General features: G+C 36.3%; 2 protein-coding genes across 2 annotated transcripts; one reads left to right on the forward strand and one right to left on the reverse strand.

Moving 5' to 3' along the window:
• Nucleotides 1–8,750: 8,750 nt before the first annotated feature.
• Nucleotides 8,751–10,476, forward strand: LOC133035546 (uncharacterized). Its single transcript, XM_061111391.1, has 4 exons — nt 8,751–8,961; nt 9,047–9,187; nt 9,277–10,067; nt 10,176–10,476. The coding sequence occupies exons 1-4, from the start codon at nt 8,751–8,753 to the stop codon at nt 10,218–10,220; spliced, it is 1,188 nt and encodes a 395-aa protein (XP_060967374.1). The 3' UTR covers nt 10,221–10,476.
• Nucleotides 10,477–11,482: 1,006 nt separating this feature from the next.
• On the reverse strand, nt 11,483–17,339 carry LOC115698711 (uncharacterized). Its single transcript, XM_061112951.1, has 11 exons — nt 16,732–17,339; nt 14,682–15,578; nt 14,166–14,579; nt 13,985–14,071; nt 13,777–13,872; nt 13,613–13,690; nt 13,263–13,490; nt 12,920–13,152; nt 12,703–12,826; nt 12,087–12,610; nt 11,483–11,996 (listed from the first exon to the last, which is right to left on the reverse strand). The coding sequence occupies exons 1-11, from the start codon at nt 17,020–17,022 to the stop codon at nt 11,804–11,806; spliced, it is 3,165 nt and encodes a 1,054-aa protein (XP_060968934.1). The 5' UTR covers nt 17,023–17,339; the 3' UTR covers nt 11,483–11,803.
• Between the last annotated feature and the right edge of the window lie 2,768 nt (nt 17,340–20,107).

Here is a 20,107-nt window from a genome sequence, read left to right on the forward strand (position 1 = left end):
ATTCTACTTAACTAAGCATTAAAAAAAACCTCTGCAAACTAACAATAACATCCAGCAAATATACAGAAACAAAACATGGCATTATCTCACAAAAATCATCAATTTTCACAATTAATTTAAAAGCTTGAACAACCTAGCTACTCATGCTTCACACAACTCATTTAACATCAAAAATCATGCTTTGAATCCATAAATTAACAACAAAATCACAGCAGCAAGAACATTTCACAATCACATGCATTTCATCCATTTTCATCATTTTTCTTGAATAAAACACAAAGGGAAATAAAAGGGATCAAACCTAGACTTGAATTACACTTAGAGGAGGAGAAAATCACAAGCTTTGAAGAGGAAAATCTCTGCCCTAGCAGCCCAAGATTCAGCCGAAATGAGGGAGAAAGAGAGAGCTTTGAGTGAGTGTGTGTGTTGGAATTTCTTTTCAAAAAAAACTAAGTGTTGGAAAAAGAAATTAATATCATAATATACCATCTTTTTAAATCCATTTCAGCCAAATAATCACATAATTAATTATTCATTTTCCATTTAATAAATCATATAAGACAAAACACTAATGGGGCAAAAAGACCATTTTGCCCCCCACCATAAAATCACATAATTCATACTAAAGGGGTATTTTTGGGACATTCTAAATTCCCGGCCATTCCCAACATTCCCAATGTCTAAAACCCGTCCCCAAAATACTAACATACTAAGTTGTGATTTCTACTGAGCCAAACGCCGCGTTCCAAAATACCGGACACCGGAAATACGAAACATAAAAGCTACTGATGACATAATTATGCATATCTGAATTCCATAAATAACAAAGATAAATTATTTAAATAGCTATAAATAATTTCCTGATTAACATAAATAACTGCTAATCTCCAAATTAACTAAGCGGGCTTTACAACTATCCCCCCCTTAAAAGGATTTCGTCCCCGAAATCTAACCTGAATAACTCTGGATATTGAGCTCGCATATCTGATTCTAGCTCCCAGGTGGCTTCTTCCACCTTCTTGTTTCTCCGAGAGAACCTTGACCAACGCTATGGTCTTATTCCGAAGGACTTTATCCTTTCTATCCAGGATCCGCACCGGCCGTTCCTCATAAGACATATCGGCGAAGTGAAGGCTCTCATAACTGAGTATATGAGAGGGGTCTGAAACGTATTTTCTCAACATTGAGACATGAAATACGTTGTGCACTGCTGATAAAGCTGGAGGCAATGCTAACCGATATGCCACTTGACCTATCTTCTCGAGAATCTCGAAAGGTCCTGTAAACCTAGGGCATAACTTGCCTCTTTTCCCGAAACGTTTAATCCCCTTCATCGGAGATACTCGCAAAAACACATGGTCCCCTACTCGGAACTCAACATCCCTACGTTTCGGACCGCGTAACTCTTCATGCCTTTCTGGGAGGCCAGCATTCTAGCTTTAATCTTTTCTATTGCCTCATTGGTCCGCTGAACTGATTCTGGACCTAAATATTTCCTCTCCCCTGTCTCATCCCAGTGGATAGGGGATCTGCATTTTCTACCGTACAACAGTTCGTAGGGTGCCATCCCTATCGTACTCTGGTAACTGTTGTTGTAAGAGAACTCTATCAACGGTAGATATTTATTCCATGAACCCTCAAAGTCCATAACACAGGCTCTCAGCATGTCCTCCAATGTCTGAATTGTCCTTTCGGACTGACCATCTGTCTGAGGATGGAATGCTGTACTGAATTTTAGCTTCGTACCCATTGCCCGTTGCAAACTTTGCCAAAATTTGGAGGTGAATTTCGGATCCCTGTCCGAAACTATAGACTTCGGTACCCCGTGAAGTCTCACTATCTCCCTGACATATAACTCTGCCAACTGATCCACTGTAAACGTTGTCCTGACCGGCAGAAAATGAGCTGATTTCGTAAATCGGTCCACCACTACCCAGATGGAGTCATACATACCCGTGGTCCTAGGTAACCCGACCACAAAATCCATCGTAATATCCTCCCATTTCCATTCTGGTAGGGTTAGAGGCTGCAACAACCCTGCTGGTCTCTGATGTTCAGCCTTGATCTGCTGACACGTGAGGCATCTCGAAACGAATTCTACCAAATTCTTCTTCATACCGCTCCACCAGAAGTACGGCTTCAAATCTTGGTACATCTTGGTGGTGCCGGGATGTAGAGAATATGGAGTAGAATGAGTCTCCTCGAAGATCTCGTTTCTCAAGTCCACACTGCTCGGGACACAAACCCTGGCTTTATACAAAAGCATCCCACTATCTGACACTGAAAAGTCTTTGGCTTGACCAGCCAATACCTCATCTCGGATCTTCACTAACTCCGGATCTGTCGTCTGAGCAACCTTTATTCTTTCTAACGTATCGGATTGCGGCGTTAAGTTGTGAAGCTGACCTACCACAAACTCAATGCTGGATCTAACCATATCCTCTGCTAGCTGAGGTGAGATCTGAACCATGCTAGCCACTTGCCCGGGACCCTTTCTGCTCAGGGCATCGGCCACAACATTGGCTTTCCCGGGATGGTAAAGAATCTCACAATCATAGTCCTTCACTAATTCCAACCAACGCCTTTGTCTCATGTTCAAATCTTTCTGAGTAAAGAAATACTTGAGACTTTTATGGTCGGTGTAGATCTCGCACTTCTCTCCATACAAGTAATGCCGCCAAATCTTCAGTGCAAAAACCACTGCGGCCAATTCTAAATCATGAGTCGGGTATCGCTGTTCATAATCCTTTAACTGACGGGAGGCGTAAGCGATAACCCGATCGGCTTGCATCAATACGCACCCCAAACCCTGTTTGGATGCGTCACAAGATGAACCACGAACTTCTCCTCGTCCGAAGGCAAAGCTAGTACCGGAGCAGTAATCAACCTCTGTTTCAGCTCCTGAAAACTAGCTTCGCATTTATCTGACCAGATAAATCGCTGATTCTTCTTTGTAAGCTCGGTTAGGGGCATTGAAATTTTGGAGAACCCCTCCACGAACCTACGGTAGTACCCAGCTAATCCCAAGAAGCTTCTAATCTCTGTCACTGTCTTCGGTCTCGGCCAATCCCTGACGGATTCGATCTTTCCGGGATCCACCTTGATCCCGTCCTTACCCACAATGTGTCCTAGGAAGGACACCTGAGACAACCAGAACTCACATTTCTTGAACTTGGCGTAGAGTCTATGTTCTCGAAGTCGTTGCAGTACCATCTGAAGATGTAACTCATGCTCCTCTTCTGACTGAGAGTACACGAGGATGTCGTCGATAAACACGATCACACAGATATCGAGGAAATCCTTGAATACTCTATTCATCAGGTCCATGAATGCTGCAGGAGCATTGGTTAGTCCGAATGACATAACCAGGAACTCGTAGTGTCCATACCTAGTACGGAAAGCCGTCTTTGGAATGTCCTCCTCTCGGATCCTCAACTGATGATAACCCGAACGGAGATCAATCTTAGAAAAGACCGTCTTCCCCTGAAGCTGATCGAACAAGTCATCGATCCTAGGTAATGGATATTTGTTCTTCACCGTCAGCTTGTTCAACTCTCTGTAGTCGATGCACATCCTCATAGATCCATCCTTCTTCTTGACGAACAAAACCGGGGCTCCCCAAGGTGACACACTGGGCCGAATGAACCCTATGTCAAGCAACCCCTGGAGCTGAATCTTTAACTCCTTAAGTTCAGCTGGAGCCATCCTATACGGGGCTTTAGAAACCGGATCCACCCCTGGTGCCAAGTCAATCACGAAGTCAATCTCCCTGCTGAGGTGGTAACCCTGGAAGTTCTTCGGGAAAAACGTCCAAAAATTCCCGAACCACGCTGATGTCCTCTGGCCGAATGGTGTCTGGCCGAGTGGTGTCCACCACCACGGCCAGAAACCCTAAGCACCCACCGTGCAATAACTCTCTTGCTGACATAGCCGAGATCACCGGGATCCGAGATCCCTGAACCGAACCCACAAATACGAACGGTTCTTCACTTTCCGGTTGGAAGACCACCATCTTCCTCTTGCAATCAATGCTCGCCGAATATTTAGATAGGAAATCCATTCCTAAAATAATATCAAATTCGACTAAGCTCATCTCTATCAGATCAGCGCTCAACTCTCTATCATCTATCCTGATCGGCATAGACCTAATCCACCTATTGGAGATAACCAATTCTCCGCCAGGTAACAGGGTTCCAAACCCTGACTCATATCTATCAAAGGGTCTACCCAACTTACTAAAGACTCTGGCCGCCACATAAGAACGTGTAGCCCCGTAATCAAACAAGACGAATAAAACGAGTCGTTAATAAGAATCCGACCCGTAACAACCGATGGGCCGGCATCCGCATCGGCTGCGTGATCGCGAATACCCCGGCCGGAGTGGGCATCGCCGGAGCTCTCGGTGCCTCCGGCCGAGCCGGGGACATTCCCTCTTGAAGTGCCGGGCATGCCACAATGAAAGCATCCCCGCCCCTTGCACTCCCCCGATGGTGCCTCTTGCGGCTAGGGCACTCGGGATAGGAGAAGCGAGTCTCATTACCACCGGGACGACTCCCTCTCGTTCGGTTCCCCCGAACCTCTTGTTCGACTCGAGCCGCCGAAGCAAAGTGGGTGCCCTCTTCCTCTGATCAATGGCCGAACCACTACTCCCCCTGCTAAATCCTGATGCAGGAGGGGTAGGAGCTCCGCCACTATTCGGAGTACTAGCTGACTCTGACATGCACCCCACTGCGCCCTCAGCTCGCAGTGCCTTCTCCACCATCTGAGCGTAGGTGGTGCTGTCGTCTGTGGTAATCATCAGGTCATGCCTGATCTTGGGATTCAACCCGTCCAGGTACTTCTCCTTCCTGCTGAAGTCGGTCGGCACAATTCCCGAGGCTAACCTCGCCAACCGGTCAAACTGAGTAGTATACTCAGTGACACTCATGTTCTCCCGCTGGGTCAGGTGAACGAATTCTTTCCTCTTGGCGCTTCTAACCGCCTCATTGTAGTACTTCGCGTTGAAAAGTTCTTGGAACCTCTCCCAAGTCATGGTGGTGACATCGTGAATCTGAGACACCATGTCCCACCATACCAGGGCATCCTCCTGGAACTGAAATGTGGCGCACACCACTCTGTCGTTGCCGGTGACACCCATAAAGTTCGACTCGGTGATCACCGTAAGCCACCGCTCGGCTTTCGACACATCCGGACCTCCCAGAATACCGAGGTGCTTGCTTCCGAACCTCTCATACAAAGGCTCCAATCTATGGGCCGCCACTACCATCTCGGCCCGGGCAAGGCGGGCGGTGCCACCGGAACTACGGCACCGGAACCGCAGGAGCACCCCGTCGTCTCAACCTCTCGAATCTCGAGGTCTTGCTCTTCGATCCCGGCTTGCATCTCCGCAAACCGCAACTCCCGGTTCGGGGCTCCCCCGATCGGGCCGGGAGCCGGGGGCAGCCTGTGGCGGGTTCTCATCACCCCGACCACGAGCCCCGCCTCGGGGACCTCTACCTCGGCCCCAGCAGTGGGGGAAACCGAGCTCCCTCTCCCTGATTCGACCCCACGGAGTTGCCTCGACTCCTGGTAGTCCGCCTGGCGTCCATCTAGTTAGAACCGCCTGCGAAACCAAGAGTTGGCATATCAGGTCGTATTCAAGGCGAGCTTACTAATGCCGCTTAATTTGGAAATTAGAAATGAAACATGCGCCTATTCTACTATCAGGCTACTAACATGCTTCCTAACAGGCTTTTCTTTTTTTTTTCATAACTGAATAAAATAAACTACTAAAGCAATAAAGGCTTACTGAACCGTGAACCGAGCTAACTGCTGATGATGATTGTACATGTCGTGACGATCTTCTAAGACAACCCGCGGCTCTGATACCAAATTGTAACACCCTAACTAATTTAGGCGTATTACGTGATTTTTAAACGTACTGTGCAGCTCGTTGCTAATCAACGAGGTTTATGGAAAAACGTGATTAATTAAAATTTTGCTTTTTCATTAAACTTATAAACCATTTTACCAAAAAGTCTCGGGATCCCGATTTATAAAAATATTTACAAACGTTTTTACTATTCAATTTTTACATCAAAATAAGGTCATCTAACGACCGTTACAAAAATCTCGGCCCCCGTCGTCCCGAGGATCGTACGCTCCAGGCCTAACCGCCCCGACATGTACAATCCCATAAGCTCGCTCACGGTCCATCAGCAACTGCCTTGCCTTTACCTACACATGAACGTAAACTGTGAGTCGACAGACTCAGTAAGAAAAGCATAATAATATCATACATAAAACTGGCTGCCGTGTCCAACACGATACTGAGTCCCGCTACTGCCATGTCCAACATGGTACTGAGCACTACTGCCATGTCCAACATGGTACTGAGTTTTGAACGTTCAGGGGACGGTACTATTGACAAGTATCCTCCTGATCGGTCGAACCGGTCATACTCCGGCTGCTGGTCATACTCCACTGTACCGACGGGATAGGTCAATAGCATCGAACCACCAACCAAAGTGTCGGCTGATCGGCCGAACCGGTCATACTCCGCCGTCGGTCATACTCCGGCTGTACCGACGTGACGGGGTTGGGTGGTTCGAAGCCTAAATACATATCTAATGTAATCTAACAGCTTCCTACATGCACGCTAAACATGTAATCTACATATGCATACTGTTATACTAATCTTACCCGGATTCCGATTTCGGGTGTGCTTGGCCAACCCGACCGGAATCGAAGCCGAACGGCGGACATCGGCTCCTAAACCATAAAAATCACAACGCTATAAGTTGACCCGCTAAATCACTTCCCGGACTAAAACTTGAAACTAAAAGTTTCCCTATCGATAAAAAGCATGGCAATACCCCTAAAAACCCAAAAACGAGGAAAACTAGGGTTCGAAAAATCCCCAACCGAAGACCGTTGCCCAACCTAATTCGGTTACGGGAAAATACGAACCCCCATCCGAATTCCGGATGCTCAACCGGAATTCCGGTTCCTCGCGAGCAAAGAACCAAAAATTCTCATATCTTGACCAATTCGAACCCAATTGATCCCAAACTCTCCGTACCTCTTCCATAGGTCCCAAATAACAATTCTAGAGCATCAAACCTACCCAGAAATCCCACATGCAAAATTCACCATTGAAGACCAAGCTTTGAGTTCAAGAACTCAAACTTGGTTAAACCCACTAGCATGCACCCTAGCCTAGTTAATTCTACTTAACTAAGCATTAAAAAAAACCTCTGCAAACTAACAATAACATCCAGCAAATATACAGAAACAAAACATGGCATTATCTCACAAAAATCATCAATTTTCACAATTAATTTAAAAGCTTGAACAACCTAGCTACTCATGCTTCACACAACTCATTTAACATCAAAAATCATGCTTTGAATCCATAAATTAACAACAAAATCACAAGAAGAAGAACATTTCACAATCACATGCATTTCATCCATTTTCATCATTTTTCTTGAATAAAACACAAAGGGAAATAAAAGGGATCAAACCTAGACTTGAATTACACTTAGAGGAGGAGAAAATCACAAGCTTTGAAGAGGAAAATCTCTGCCCTAGCAGCCCAAGATTCAGCCGAAATGAGGGAGAAAGAGAGAGCTTTGAGTGAGTGTGTGTGTTGGAATTTCTTTTCAAAAAAAACTAAGTGTTGGAAAAAGAAATTAATATCATAATATACCATCTTTTTAAATCCATTTCAGCCAAATAATCACATAATTAATTATTCATTTTCCATTTAATAAATCATATAAGACAAAACACTAATGGGGCAAAAAGACCATTTTGCCCCCCACCATAAAATCACATAATTCATACTAAAGGGGTATTTTTGGGACATTCTAAATTCCCGGCCATTCCCAACATTCCCAATGTCTAAAACCCGTCCCCAAAATACTAACATACTAAGTTGTGATTTCTACTGAGCCAAACGCCGCGTTCCAAAATACCGGACACCGGAAATACGAAACATAAAAGCTACTGATGACATAATTATGCATATCTGAATTCCATAAATAACAAAGATAAATTATTTAAATAGCTATAAATAATTTCCTGATTAACATAAATAACTGCTAATCTCCAAATTAACTAAGCGGGCTTTACACTAAAACTACTACTCTGTTCTATAACAGAATCATGGAACATTTACTGTTGGTACTATACTACAATGAAAAATTTGTAGATAGATGCTTATACACGGATTATCAAGTAACAGGAATATTGATACCAAAAGGTTTCTCGTACCAAGAACTGAGAACACTAATCTGTCATACTTTGGAATTAAACAACATCACCACTGTTCTTGATATACAATTTCAAATACAAGAAGGTATACCACCAATGAGGATCAAGGACGATAATTCTTGCAGAATTTATGAGCATATCAGGAAAAAAATGACAATGAGGCTGCCTTTCCACTATTCATTAACTATACACAGTCATTGGATACTGTATATACACAGTCATTGGATACTGTCAACCAACTATTACATCAAGAAATTACTTGCTTTGACATAACCTCTGCAGCCTATGAAAATGAAGAACCATATATACAAGATATTGATCCAATTCCTACATGGACAGATTATGCACTCTCAGTAGCTAATTACATCACAGAAAGAACTATAGAAGCTACCAACTCAAGCTGGGAAAACAAAACAAACATCATCAAAGATCCAAGGATTGACATAATAAGAGTTGGGCAAATTTTCCAAGACAAGGAAACAGTAAAGCTTGCCATGAGCCTATATGCAATCAAAAAGAATGAACAGCACAGGGTAAAAAGATCATCAACAAAGGACTACAGCTTAGTGTGTGTTGATAAAAATTGTAAATGGTACTTCTTGGCAACAAAACATGGAAAAACAAATCTCTTCAAAGTCAGAAAACTTGTGGAAGATCATACACGCTCAATAGAACGCATCCATGACGATCACCCCCAAGCAACAAGTAACATAATAGCTGACTGCATCAAAAAAAAAAATTAGTAATCCAAAAAGAAACTACAAGCCAAATGAGATTGTTGATGATGTAGCAGAAGACTATAGTGTCTCAATTTCTTACCAAAAAGCTTGGAGAGCAAAAGAGAAGGCTTCAGAAAAAGTAATAGGCTGCCCACATGATTCATACAATGAAATTCCAGGGATTCTGCACATGATAAAAAAATGCAATCCAGGTATAACTTCTTTGGTCTTAAACTACACTTAATCTTATAGCAACTAATCAGTAGCTCTAATGTGACAACACTCTCTCATAATATTGCAGGAACAATAACAGACTTAGTCCAACATGACAATGGGCATTTTAAGTACCTATTCTTTGCATTAGGAGTCTCAATAGAAGGCTGGAAACACTGCACACCTCTAATTGTGGTTGATGCAACTTTCCTTAAGAATGCATATGGAGGAACATTGATAATTGCTAGTGCACAAGATGCTGACAGACACATATTCCCACTAGCTTTTTCAGTAGTTGATTCTGAAAATGATGCATCATGGCAATACTTCATGGAAAAGCTCAAAGAATCATATGGGGAGCGTGAAGACCAATGCATAATTTCTGACAGACACGAAAGTATAGCAAAAGCAATGAAATCAGTATTCCCTAACTTGATGCATGGGGTATGTTGCTTCCATTTGTTCCAAAATATAAAAACAAGATTCAGAAAAGGAGGAGATGATCTAAGAGATGCATTCTACTGTGCAGCAAAAGCATACAATCAAACTGACTTCGACGATTCCATGAGGGACTTAGACAACATTGATAGTAGAATTCGTCCTTACCTGACAAATGAAGTTGGCCTAGAAAAATGGACAAGGCTTTACAGCCCAAATAAACGCTACTCAACATTAACCTCCAACATCGCCGAGTCTGTGAACTCAGCATTGAAAGAAATCAGAGAGCTACCGATTGGAACACTGCTCGAATGTCTACGTTGCTTGGTTCAAAAATGGTCATGGGAAAACAAAAATAGAGCTTTGTCCACATTCACAACATTAGCAAAAGTACCAGAAAAGATACTAAAGGATAAACTGGAACGCAGTAAGAAACTAAAGGTAACCTTAAAACTTCACTTATATGCTACTTATTCGCATTCTGTTACTTCACACAAAGTAATAAAAAAAAATAGTTATACTAATGGTTACCTCTTTTACATTTCACAGGTGCAAACATCCAATCTTGTCATATACACAGTAAAAGAATTGTAAAACTCCTATATTGTGGATATCCAAAACAGAACATGCACGTGTCAACGATTTCAGTATGATGAAATGCCGTGTTCTCACGCAATGGCTGTAATATCAAAAAGACACATGAAATGCTATGAGTATTGCTCATACTACTACACAAAAGAAGCATTTCTTGCAACATATGAAGGTTCTGTGTTACCAATAGGTGACCCAAAGACATGGGACTTGCCTGATAACATCAAACAACTTCAAGTATTGCCACCAATATACAAGAGACCAGGAAGGCCAAAGAAACAAAGGTATAAAACTGCACTAGACAAAGCAACACAGAATAAATGTGCAAGATGCTTACAAAAAGGACACAACCGAAGGACTTGCAAAAATGATGCGGTCGAGCCAAAGAGAAAGAGAAAAAGAGACATTGAATAGCCCACCTATTATTCTTCCATTTATACAAATACTATAAAAATAAAAACAATACTTTCAAATTGAGAAACTGCTAAGTAGCTTTACTTTCCAATGTTTCCCTACATTTTTCAAAAATACTATAAGAATAAAAAAACTTGTCATCTGTGAACACTGCTTTTAAGAATAGTTAAATTCATTTTTAAATTCTACATTTGGTTTTTAGTATTTAATACGATTGATCACTAATATAAAAACTAACACGCTGCTTAATTATATATTCATATATTTTTATAATTTAGGCAAAAAATTAAGGTTGGACAATTCATTTATACTCAAAGTATATTATATATTACCATTGGCTTGTTATCTGGTGATGTTAATTAAAGAAAACTATAGGTTAGATATATAAAAGAGCTGGTTACATATTGTTATTACTGGTATTTTGCAGTGACAAGATACCATCAAAATATACACACAAAAAAAATATAAAAAATTATACGTTATCCATTATTAAAAAATGATTAAAGTGTACCTCTAATTCAAATATGTTGCAAGCGACTACCATTGTAGAACCCCAAGTTAAAAAAATCCTCTTTTACAACCTGAACGTTTATAAAAAAAAAAATTAGAAACAAAATAACTAATTTTTTCACTAAATGAATCATTCTAACTACTCTATACCTTGATTATTGATTTGTATTAAAACCCTCATTCAACCAAAAAAAATATAAATAATTACTCTGCAAAAAAAAAACATTGTTGATTTTATGAAAATTAAGCTACAAACATTAGCTTAAAACTACAAAACACACTTTCTTTCCAACTTTATAAACTTGAATACTTCCATTAAAACATAACATTCCAAACAACAATTTTAACTACTTATATACTTGCATATTTCCAAAAAAAGATACTAAACGGTCCCTTCACATCAGTGTTACCAACAACAAACAGATTAACACCTAGCTAAATACTACATATAAACCCTACTGTCCAGATACACCATTCACTAATACTAACAAACAAATGTACTAAAAAATTGGAGCTTAATTACAATTCTAAAAACAAAAGTAACAAAACAAGTTACTTTGACTCAAAATAGTTCACCAAAAAGTTTCATTCCAGTTGAAACTCCAACTTTAGTACACCAAAAAGTTTCATCCTAGTGCAGATTCGAAACCCCTTCAATCCAATCAAGCTTTTGGAATCCTCCCAGGAAACTCAGACTCAGAATCATAATCATTCAACAGTTTCTTCTTGGCATGAACATACAACTCAACAGCGAGCTTCCTCCTAAAAAACCCCACATCTAGAGGATTTGGAAGTTTCTCAATACATCCATGAATAAAGAAATCAGCATACTTAGCCACGAACAAGCCACAATCACTACAAACAAAACAAGCAAAAAAACAAACATTAGACTGAATACTAAAAAAACAACAAAAATCATAACAATATAAACACATTTAAACATACTTGTCTACTTGTTGAGGTAACTTAGTAACAACAAAGACATCAAGCATGTCCTCCTCCTTTTTCCCTTTAAAAAATCCTTGGCTTGTGTCAATATCCATCCTCCTACTGTAATAGTCAATGAATGACAAACATATAGGCAACACCACTGCAAAAGGCTTGACATAACCAGCTGTTTTCCTGTCCAACTCATGTCTAGACCCTAAGAAATTATAAACATTGAGACACCTAGCCCTAATATCAAAAATGATCAAAATCCAATGCTTTTCATCCTTAATATGCATGTAAATCAACACATAATCAACACGTAGCCAATCTTTGTTAGCATACATGTAATACCCACTCATGTATTCAGTAACAATGTTACTCTTAGGCACAGCATCAATCTTGTTTCCAGACTTGACAAACTTATCATACAATTCAACCACCTTAAAACAGAAATGATAATCTGTGGTTGTTGCAGACACTGCAACATTAGGATCATACTTCAACTTCTTTCGCAAGTAATAAAATATTACATCCATATGCTGTAGAAAAAAGAGATTAGAATCTGAGTAAATAAAAGATAACTACAAACCACATAACTAAAATTAAAAAAAATACTACATATGATACTCACCGAGTCACTAAGGCACCTCCCAGGGGTCAAAAGATCATAAAACCACCACTTGTCCTGAACACTATCAATGCAGAAATCTAAAGCAGGACTAAAAAGATTCTTCCCTTGAACAAACTTCTTCTTCCTAAAAAAAGCAACCAACCAATATACTTAATATCAAATATGCAAAAATGTAAAAAATAAACCAAAAAACATAATAAAAACAAATAAAACATACTTATTCTCATCCTTGAACCCAACACAGAACCACTCATCAAATGCCTTCTGTTGAAGTTCGTGCGGAGGATCAAACAACCCAGAATTAAACGCATATTGACCTTTAACATTCTTTTTCTTCATCTTTTCATTACTACCAGAAGACCCAAAATCATTTCTGTAAGGACTCTGTAAAACCACGCTAGGCTTATGAGCCCTCTTTGATTTGGGAGATTCACAAACCTTAATCTTGTCCTAAAAAAGAAACCAAACAGTAACATTTAAATTAAACAACAATAATATTTAAAGAACAGCCATTGCAACAGTAACAAAAAAAAAAAAAAAATCAAAACACAAAATCATACCATAATCTTCTTCACTTCATATGCATGACACACATCATCCACTTTCTGATTTATAACAGCCATCACAGATTCTGAAAAACCATCATCGGTACCCGCACTAACTTTCTCAGCAACTCCCTCAACTCCACCTACATTACCACCATCAGAACCCAAAACTTCATCCTCTACCATTGCAACAGTCTCATTTTGTCCTAATAACGAACCCAATATGTCAAAATTTGGCATATCCTAACAACAAAAACAAAAAAAAAACAACAAACAAATTAGTTAACAACTTAATATGATAAAAAAAAAAATACAATAATTACACAAAACTGTTCTATAAAAAAAATTAATAAACAAAATTTAACCTTTTCCAAAGAACATAAACCAGCAAAATCTTGACTATCAACTTCTTTCACAGACATCTCGGAAATATTTTTAATTTCCTGCACAATATAAACAGAAAAAGAAACAATTAAGTAGCAAAAATTATAACATAGAATATTGAATAATAATAAAAAAAAAACCAGACCTTATAAACATCACCGTCACCACCAACACAATCTTCACCATCCTTCACATCAGCAGCATCTTCACCAGCATCCTCACCATCCCCCTTAACAGTAGGCTACAATAAAAAAAATACCATACAAACACATGAAAACAAAACTTATAACACAGAATAGTACCTCAAACAACTAAAAAACTGAAAAAAGAATCTTAGAACTGCTAAATAGTACCTCAACATCATCACTAATGTCATCTAGGTTACGAGGACTATCATTGCCACCACCACCACCGTCATCCTCATCTTCATCCTCATTACTCTACAAAAACAAAATTACATAAAAACCATTGCATATTAACAAATAAAACTAAAAATAAACAATATCAATCATAAAAGAAACCAAAAAACATCACCTGTGGTACAACATTCTCAATACTATCTTTAATCAAATCTTTCAATTCTGAAAACTTCGTATCAAAATAAAAAGTTAAATCCTCTCCAACTTTACGATCAATGTAACCCTTCAAATTTTCCTCAAGTAATGCAAATTTTTCATCAACTTCCTTACGAAATTCTTTCAAAACACACTCCAATCCAACTTGCCTAACTACAAGCCCCAACACCGAATCTTTAAGCTCATCCAACACAGCAAGACTTATAGTAGATTTTTTCTCAACTCCAGAGCTACCAGTCTTGTCAACATCTACTCTTGGCTGTCTCACATCCTCAAAATCATCATCAGATTCTGACCCATAAGAAAACTCAAACCCAGCAATATCTAACTTTTGATTTTCCTCAGCTGAAGGAAACATGCGGGTAACAGAAAACTGTAACAAAATAAAATAAAAATAACAAAATTAGTAACATAACCAACAAAAAAAACAAAACACAACACAAAAATAATAAAATAACATATCACAAAAACATACCTTAGTTGACATATATATTTTCTTCTCCACTTCACCTGAGAAAGGATTGCCCACACTACTCCACCTACACATCCTATAATCTGGAGAAGCATCATATGTACATAAACCTTGCTTCTTAAAAAGAGGAATAACCTCATAGAGCCAAACCTGAAACGCAAAAGGGAAACCACACAACTTGTACGTCTTACTATTGTAATCCTTTTCTTTACCCTTAATGTTCTTCCCTTTTGCCTTCGAAGCAACTGTACCCTTCGTCTCATCAACAACTTTCTTCTTGTTTTTTTCCTTTAAAACAGTCCTCAAGCTATACAAAGTAGTATCATACGCAACCTTACCCCATGGAAAACTGTTAAACTCACCAGAACCAATTAAATGAAGTAACCCACTACTTACTTTCTTGCGACCAGGCTTACTAAGCAAGAAATTCGTAACAAAATAAAGCACAGCCATTCTAAAAGCAAACACATCATCTTTGAAGATACTATTCAAGAATCGTTGTTTAATGGCAGCATAGTTAACAGTCATGTCACTAAAATACTTGTCCACAAAAGTATCTCCCCTTCCTATATATTTTTCCATACTACTGTCACCCTTACACAACAATCCACTAATAATAGCAAATTCACCTAACCTAAAACGAGTCCTAGAATTACCAAAATCAAACCAAATTTCCTTGACATTTGCCTGATGAACCTCCCTACACAAAGCAGTGTGTATAACCTGAGATTGCATGTTGCACTCCTCAAGATCTAGAAAATGCCCAAAACAAGATTCTTGAAACATAGTAAGTTGCTTAGCATTCAATCTACCCTTGATTTCTGCAATAACACCCACATCAAACCAGTATATGATTTTTCCACAAAATCTATCCTCTGGTTTCAAGTAAAAATCCCAAACCTGTAAGAAAATTTAAAAACAAACATGAAACATTTAAAAAGAAACTAACAAGTAAATTATATACTGAAATAATGAATTTAAATATAAAAAGTAATACATTAGTAATACAGCTAACCTATCATTTAAAAAGAAACTAATAAGTAAACCAAAATTACTATGGGATCCTAAAGAAATAGTTTTATGGGATCCTAAAAATCATAGATGAAGAATTTTAATCCTACTAATCTATTCTCTTCATTTTCTCTTGAATTTTAATTCTAAAAGCATATAAACACAAACATACACATAAACATATAATATTATGACAACAGTAATTATATTATTGAACACTTGGTTTATATTTGTTCATTTCTTCATGCATTAAACTCAGTAGAACAAAATCCTTTTCTAAAGAAAGATATACAAAACAATTAATTGACTAAACTTTCTACAAAGAAATATGACCTTAATCAAATCAAAAATACCTAATCCTAGATAAATCCACTAGCAAAAATTTACCATAACATCAACAAAGAGCAACAAACCAGTATACTAAATAGTATAACAACAAAAAATAAAGCAAAAAAACTACTAAATCATAAATTAATCACAAACACATTAAAGACCAAAAAAATACACTAAAAAATCTAAAAACTAAATATATATACATTCATTAAGAAACTGTACAGTGAACTATAACATGTGAATAACAAAAAAAAATACCTAAAAAATAAACTACTCAGTAAACTACTCAGAAACAAATTCCCAAACAGTTGGTGTGCACAAAATAAAAACTAAGTAAACACAAGTAAATAGAAAGGAAGACTACTAAATCATAAACACATTAAAAACAAAGAAACTAAATATACCATACATTAAGAAACTGTACAGTAAAAGTAACATTTGAATAACAATACAAAATACCAAAAAAATAAACTACTCAGTAAATTATAGAACTCGATAAACAAAAAAACTACTAAAAAAACCAAGAAACTATACTAACATATAAAATATTCACTTAAAAGGCTACACATAGATCTCTAAACAACACACAAACAAAATGTGAACAACTTAGTATACTAAACAACTCTGTATACAAAAAAAACAACTACCATATAAATGTGCATCCACATTAACAAGAATCAAAATCAGAATATAGAAACAATATACTAACCTTCAATTTTTTTGGCAACACAATAGGTGCTTCATCACATTCTGAATCAAAATCATCCTCATCTTCAACAACACTCTTCAATTTCTTAGAGCGCCGATCGTTAGAGGTAGCTTCAGAAACACCACTCCTCTTCGAAATGGAGAGATTCTTGTTCTTCTTCTCCTTATCAGACTCAACGACCTTCGAACCAGAACCAACCATGTTTTTCGAAACCTCCTCTGCTTTTTCAACCTTCTTCTTCGAACCAGACACCTCCGGTGATGGAGACATTGAACCCCTAGTACGCACCATTGAATGTTTTAACTATGAAACGAAATGCCAAACCCTAGCAGAGAGAAACCCTTACACTATGATAAAATGAGGGAAAATAAGAGAATGGAAGATGAAATGAAAAGAGAAATGGAAGTGATTGAGTGAGAAATGGTTTGACAGTGCAAAAAGAACGTGGAATCGTGTTTAACACTCAACTACCCCTAAAAAACAGTAACCGTGTACACGTGTAAAAAAAAATTCAAAAAAAATCGTTACTTTTTACCAAATATAAATATATTCGGTATATACAGTATTTAATTTCAAAAATAGTCTCCCAACGTAATTTTCTCTATAATTTAATGTAATAAATTTTAAAGAGTATCGCTAGCCAATCAGAAGACGATATGTCTAAAGGTACTAAGCACTACTGATGCCTAATAACAATGCTCTATACCAATATATATATACTATACAAGTATATACTACATTGTCTGGTCATAGAAAAAAAATTATTTTCGGTCTCTTATTTAGAAAAAAAATATATAATTTTAGAATTTTTTTTTGGGCCCTGGGCTTGGTAGGGTCTAGGTACAGACCTAATCCGCTTATGCCCAAATTGAATTTGACTATATGTTTGTATCATAATGTAAATAATTTAAGGGTAAATACCATTTTGGATACTGTATTTTATAAAAGTTACCAATTAGATCCCCTGTTTTATTAAATAATAAAATGGACTCTGTATTTTTTAAAATTGTATAAATAAGACCCTGAACTGATTTTTTTGTCAAAATAAAACTTAATAATAATCTGATCTAGAGATGTTATGATAAAATTTGTTATATTTTCTGTATTTGTTTGTTTTAAAAATTGTCTTAAAGTTAGTTATTTTAAAAAATAAAATTATTAAAAATTAAGCTAATGCTCCTATTTTTACTATTTTAGAAAATACAGAGTCCATTATTAATAATTTTTACAAAATACAGGATCCAAAATAGCATTTACTCATAATTTAATATGTGCAATATAAGCTTTTCATATATACTTATATACACTCATTTAATAATGTCAAGTGGTACTTAAAATATTGACCATTACCAACACACTTGGTATCATGTAGAAAACACCATGATTAAAGTTGGCATTATATCTAACCATTAGAGGAACTCATTATCTATTTATGAAATTTAAGTTTGAGATTTTCTTTAAAAAAAAAAATTGCATAATAAGGGATCACATAAAATTTAAAATCATTTTATGAAACAAAGAATCGAAATTAAAAATAAGACAAAATATAAAAATTAAAATAGTATTATCCTAATATTTTATTTAAGTAATAAAAAGAATTTTATTATGAAGTAGAAGGATAATCTCAAGTATCCACACTAATAAATTAAAATATATTGTATATAGAAGAAAATTATGATAAATTTTTGTTCATATGATTCTTTAGAAATAATCATAGTCACCTTTCAAGTTTGTGTGGAAAGAATTTATTAGGGACCCATATTAGATAATTGGAATCTTTTTATTCATTATTTGGTGAATATATTTGAATCAAACAGCTGTCAATGGTGTAATAATGCAAATAGTGACCCTCTAAAAGAGCAACACTATATGTAAGTTATGGTTTGCAACACCCTATATTGTTATTATTTATATTTAAGTTAATTTAAGGAAAATGATGTGGACTCATTATTTAATTATATTAATAATAATTATATAAAACATGTATTGATGTATTTTTATTATTTTATTATTGAAAATAATTTTTTAGTTAATTTTTTTTTATAGTTATGTATATTATGTTGCACGTGTGATTATTTTATTTTTTCTTTGCGGCGATGGATTTAGGTTTCAGATTTGTGATTGTAGAGAGTGACTCGAGACTAGTGGTCAATGCTCTTAATGGGAAGGAGTCCCATTGGGCTATTGAGAACTATGTCTCCTTTTGTATTAAGTCCTCTCCTTCTTTTATATGTTATAATTTTATGAATGTTAGTAGAACTTGTAACTATGTTGCCCATAATGTGGCTAAGTGGCGTTTACCCACCAGATGTACGGAAGTTATTCGGTCTCCTCCTTTCTGGGGAACCTGTTTTGTAATGACCGGGAGGTCTAACTATTATCTTTTATTTAATGCATGATTATGTTGTTTTTTTTTTAAAAAAAAAAAGAATATTATAAATTATTTTAAATTTCTCAAAATTTGTAAAATATCACCAATATAAAAAAAAAATAAAAAGTTCATCTAAATATCAAAACAAGTAAAAAAGTATATCAAGTTTATTTATGTATTCCTTTTAAGGAGATTCAATATAAAAACACCATATATTAGAGCATTAATAGACACTAAAATAAAAATTAAAGAGTGGTAAAAGACACAAATAGTATAATTCAACACTATCATAAATATAATATTAATATTAATGTAATTAAATAATGACTATGAAACTCAAAGATATTTTTTTCTAAAGGTAACGTTTGGTTAGGAAGAATAAAAATATAAAAATAATATTGAGAATGAAAAATATAAAAATAATAATAGAATAGAATAAAATTTATAATGCATAAAAAAAAATTATTAAATTTTTTCTCATGTTACATTAGAATGATTTTTAAAATGGAATAATCATTCTACTAAAATGGTAGAAAGATCATTCTATTATAATGATATTTCAGTACTTTAAATGTAATTAAACAAATGAATAAAATAAAAATTATTTTTTTTTCCATTCTATTTTATTTTATTATCTCCAACCAAACAGTACATAAATTGATTGGCTAAACCACACTAAATTCCTTAATGAATTTTTGGTCCCCAACAGTTTGGTTGGTATTTGGTAGCATCATTAATTATTATTATTTTTGTTTTTCTAGAATGAAAGAAGAAAAAAAAAAACAAATTTACTGCTTATAATTTTTGCTGAAAACTTTATTATAATTTTTTTTTTTTTTAAAAAAAAACACCAATATGTATTAGTTACTCAAGTCTCATATAGCTATTGGTAGATTATTTTTTTTTTCTAACATAAACTTCATCAATATTTATAGTCAAGAAAATAAATGAAATAAAATACTAAATAACTAGATAAACCCAACCACTAAACATGTGGTGACTCAA

The sequence above is a fragment of the Cannabis sativa genome, chromosome 3 (assembly GCF_029168945.1).
Source record: "Cannabis sativa cultivar Pink pepper isolate KNU-18-1 chromosome 3, ASM2916894v1, whole genome shotgun sequence".
In the NCBI taxonomy this organism is placed as follows: Eukaryota; Viridiplantae; Streptophyta; class Magnoliopsida; order Rosales; family Cannabaceae; genus Cannabis; species Cannabis sativa.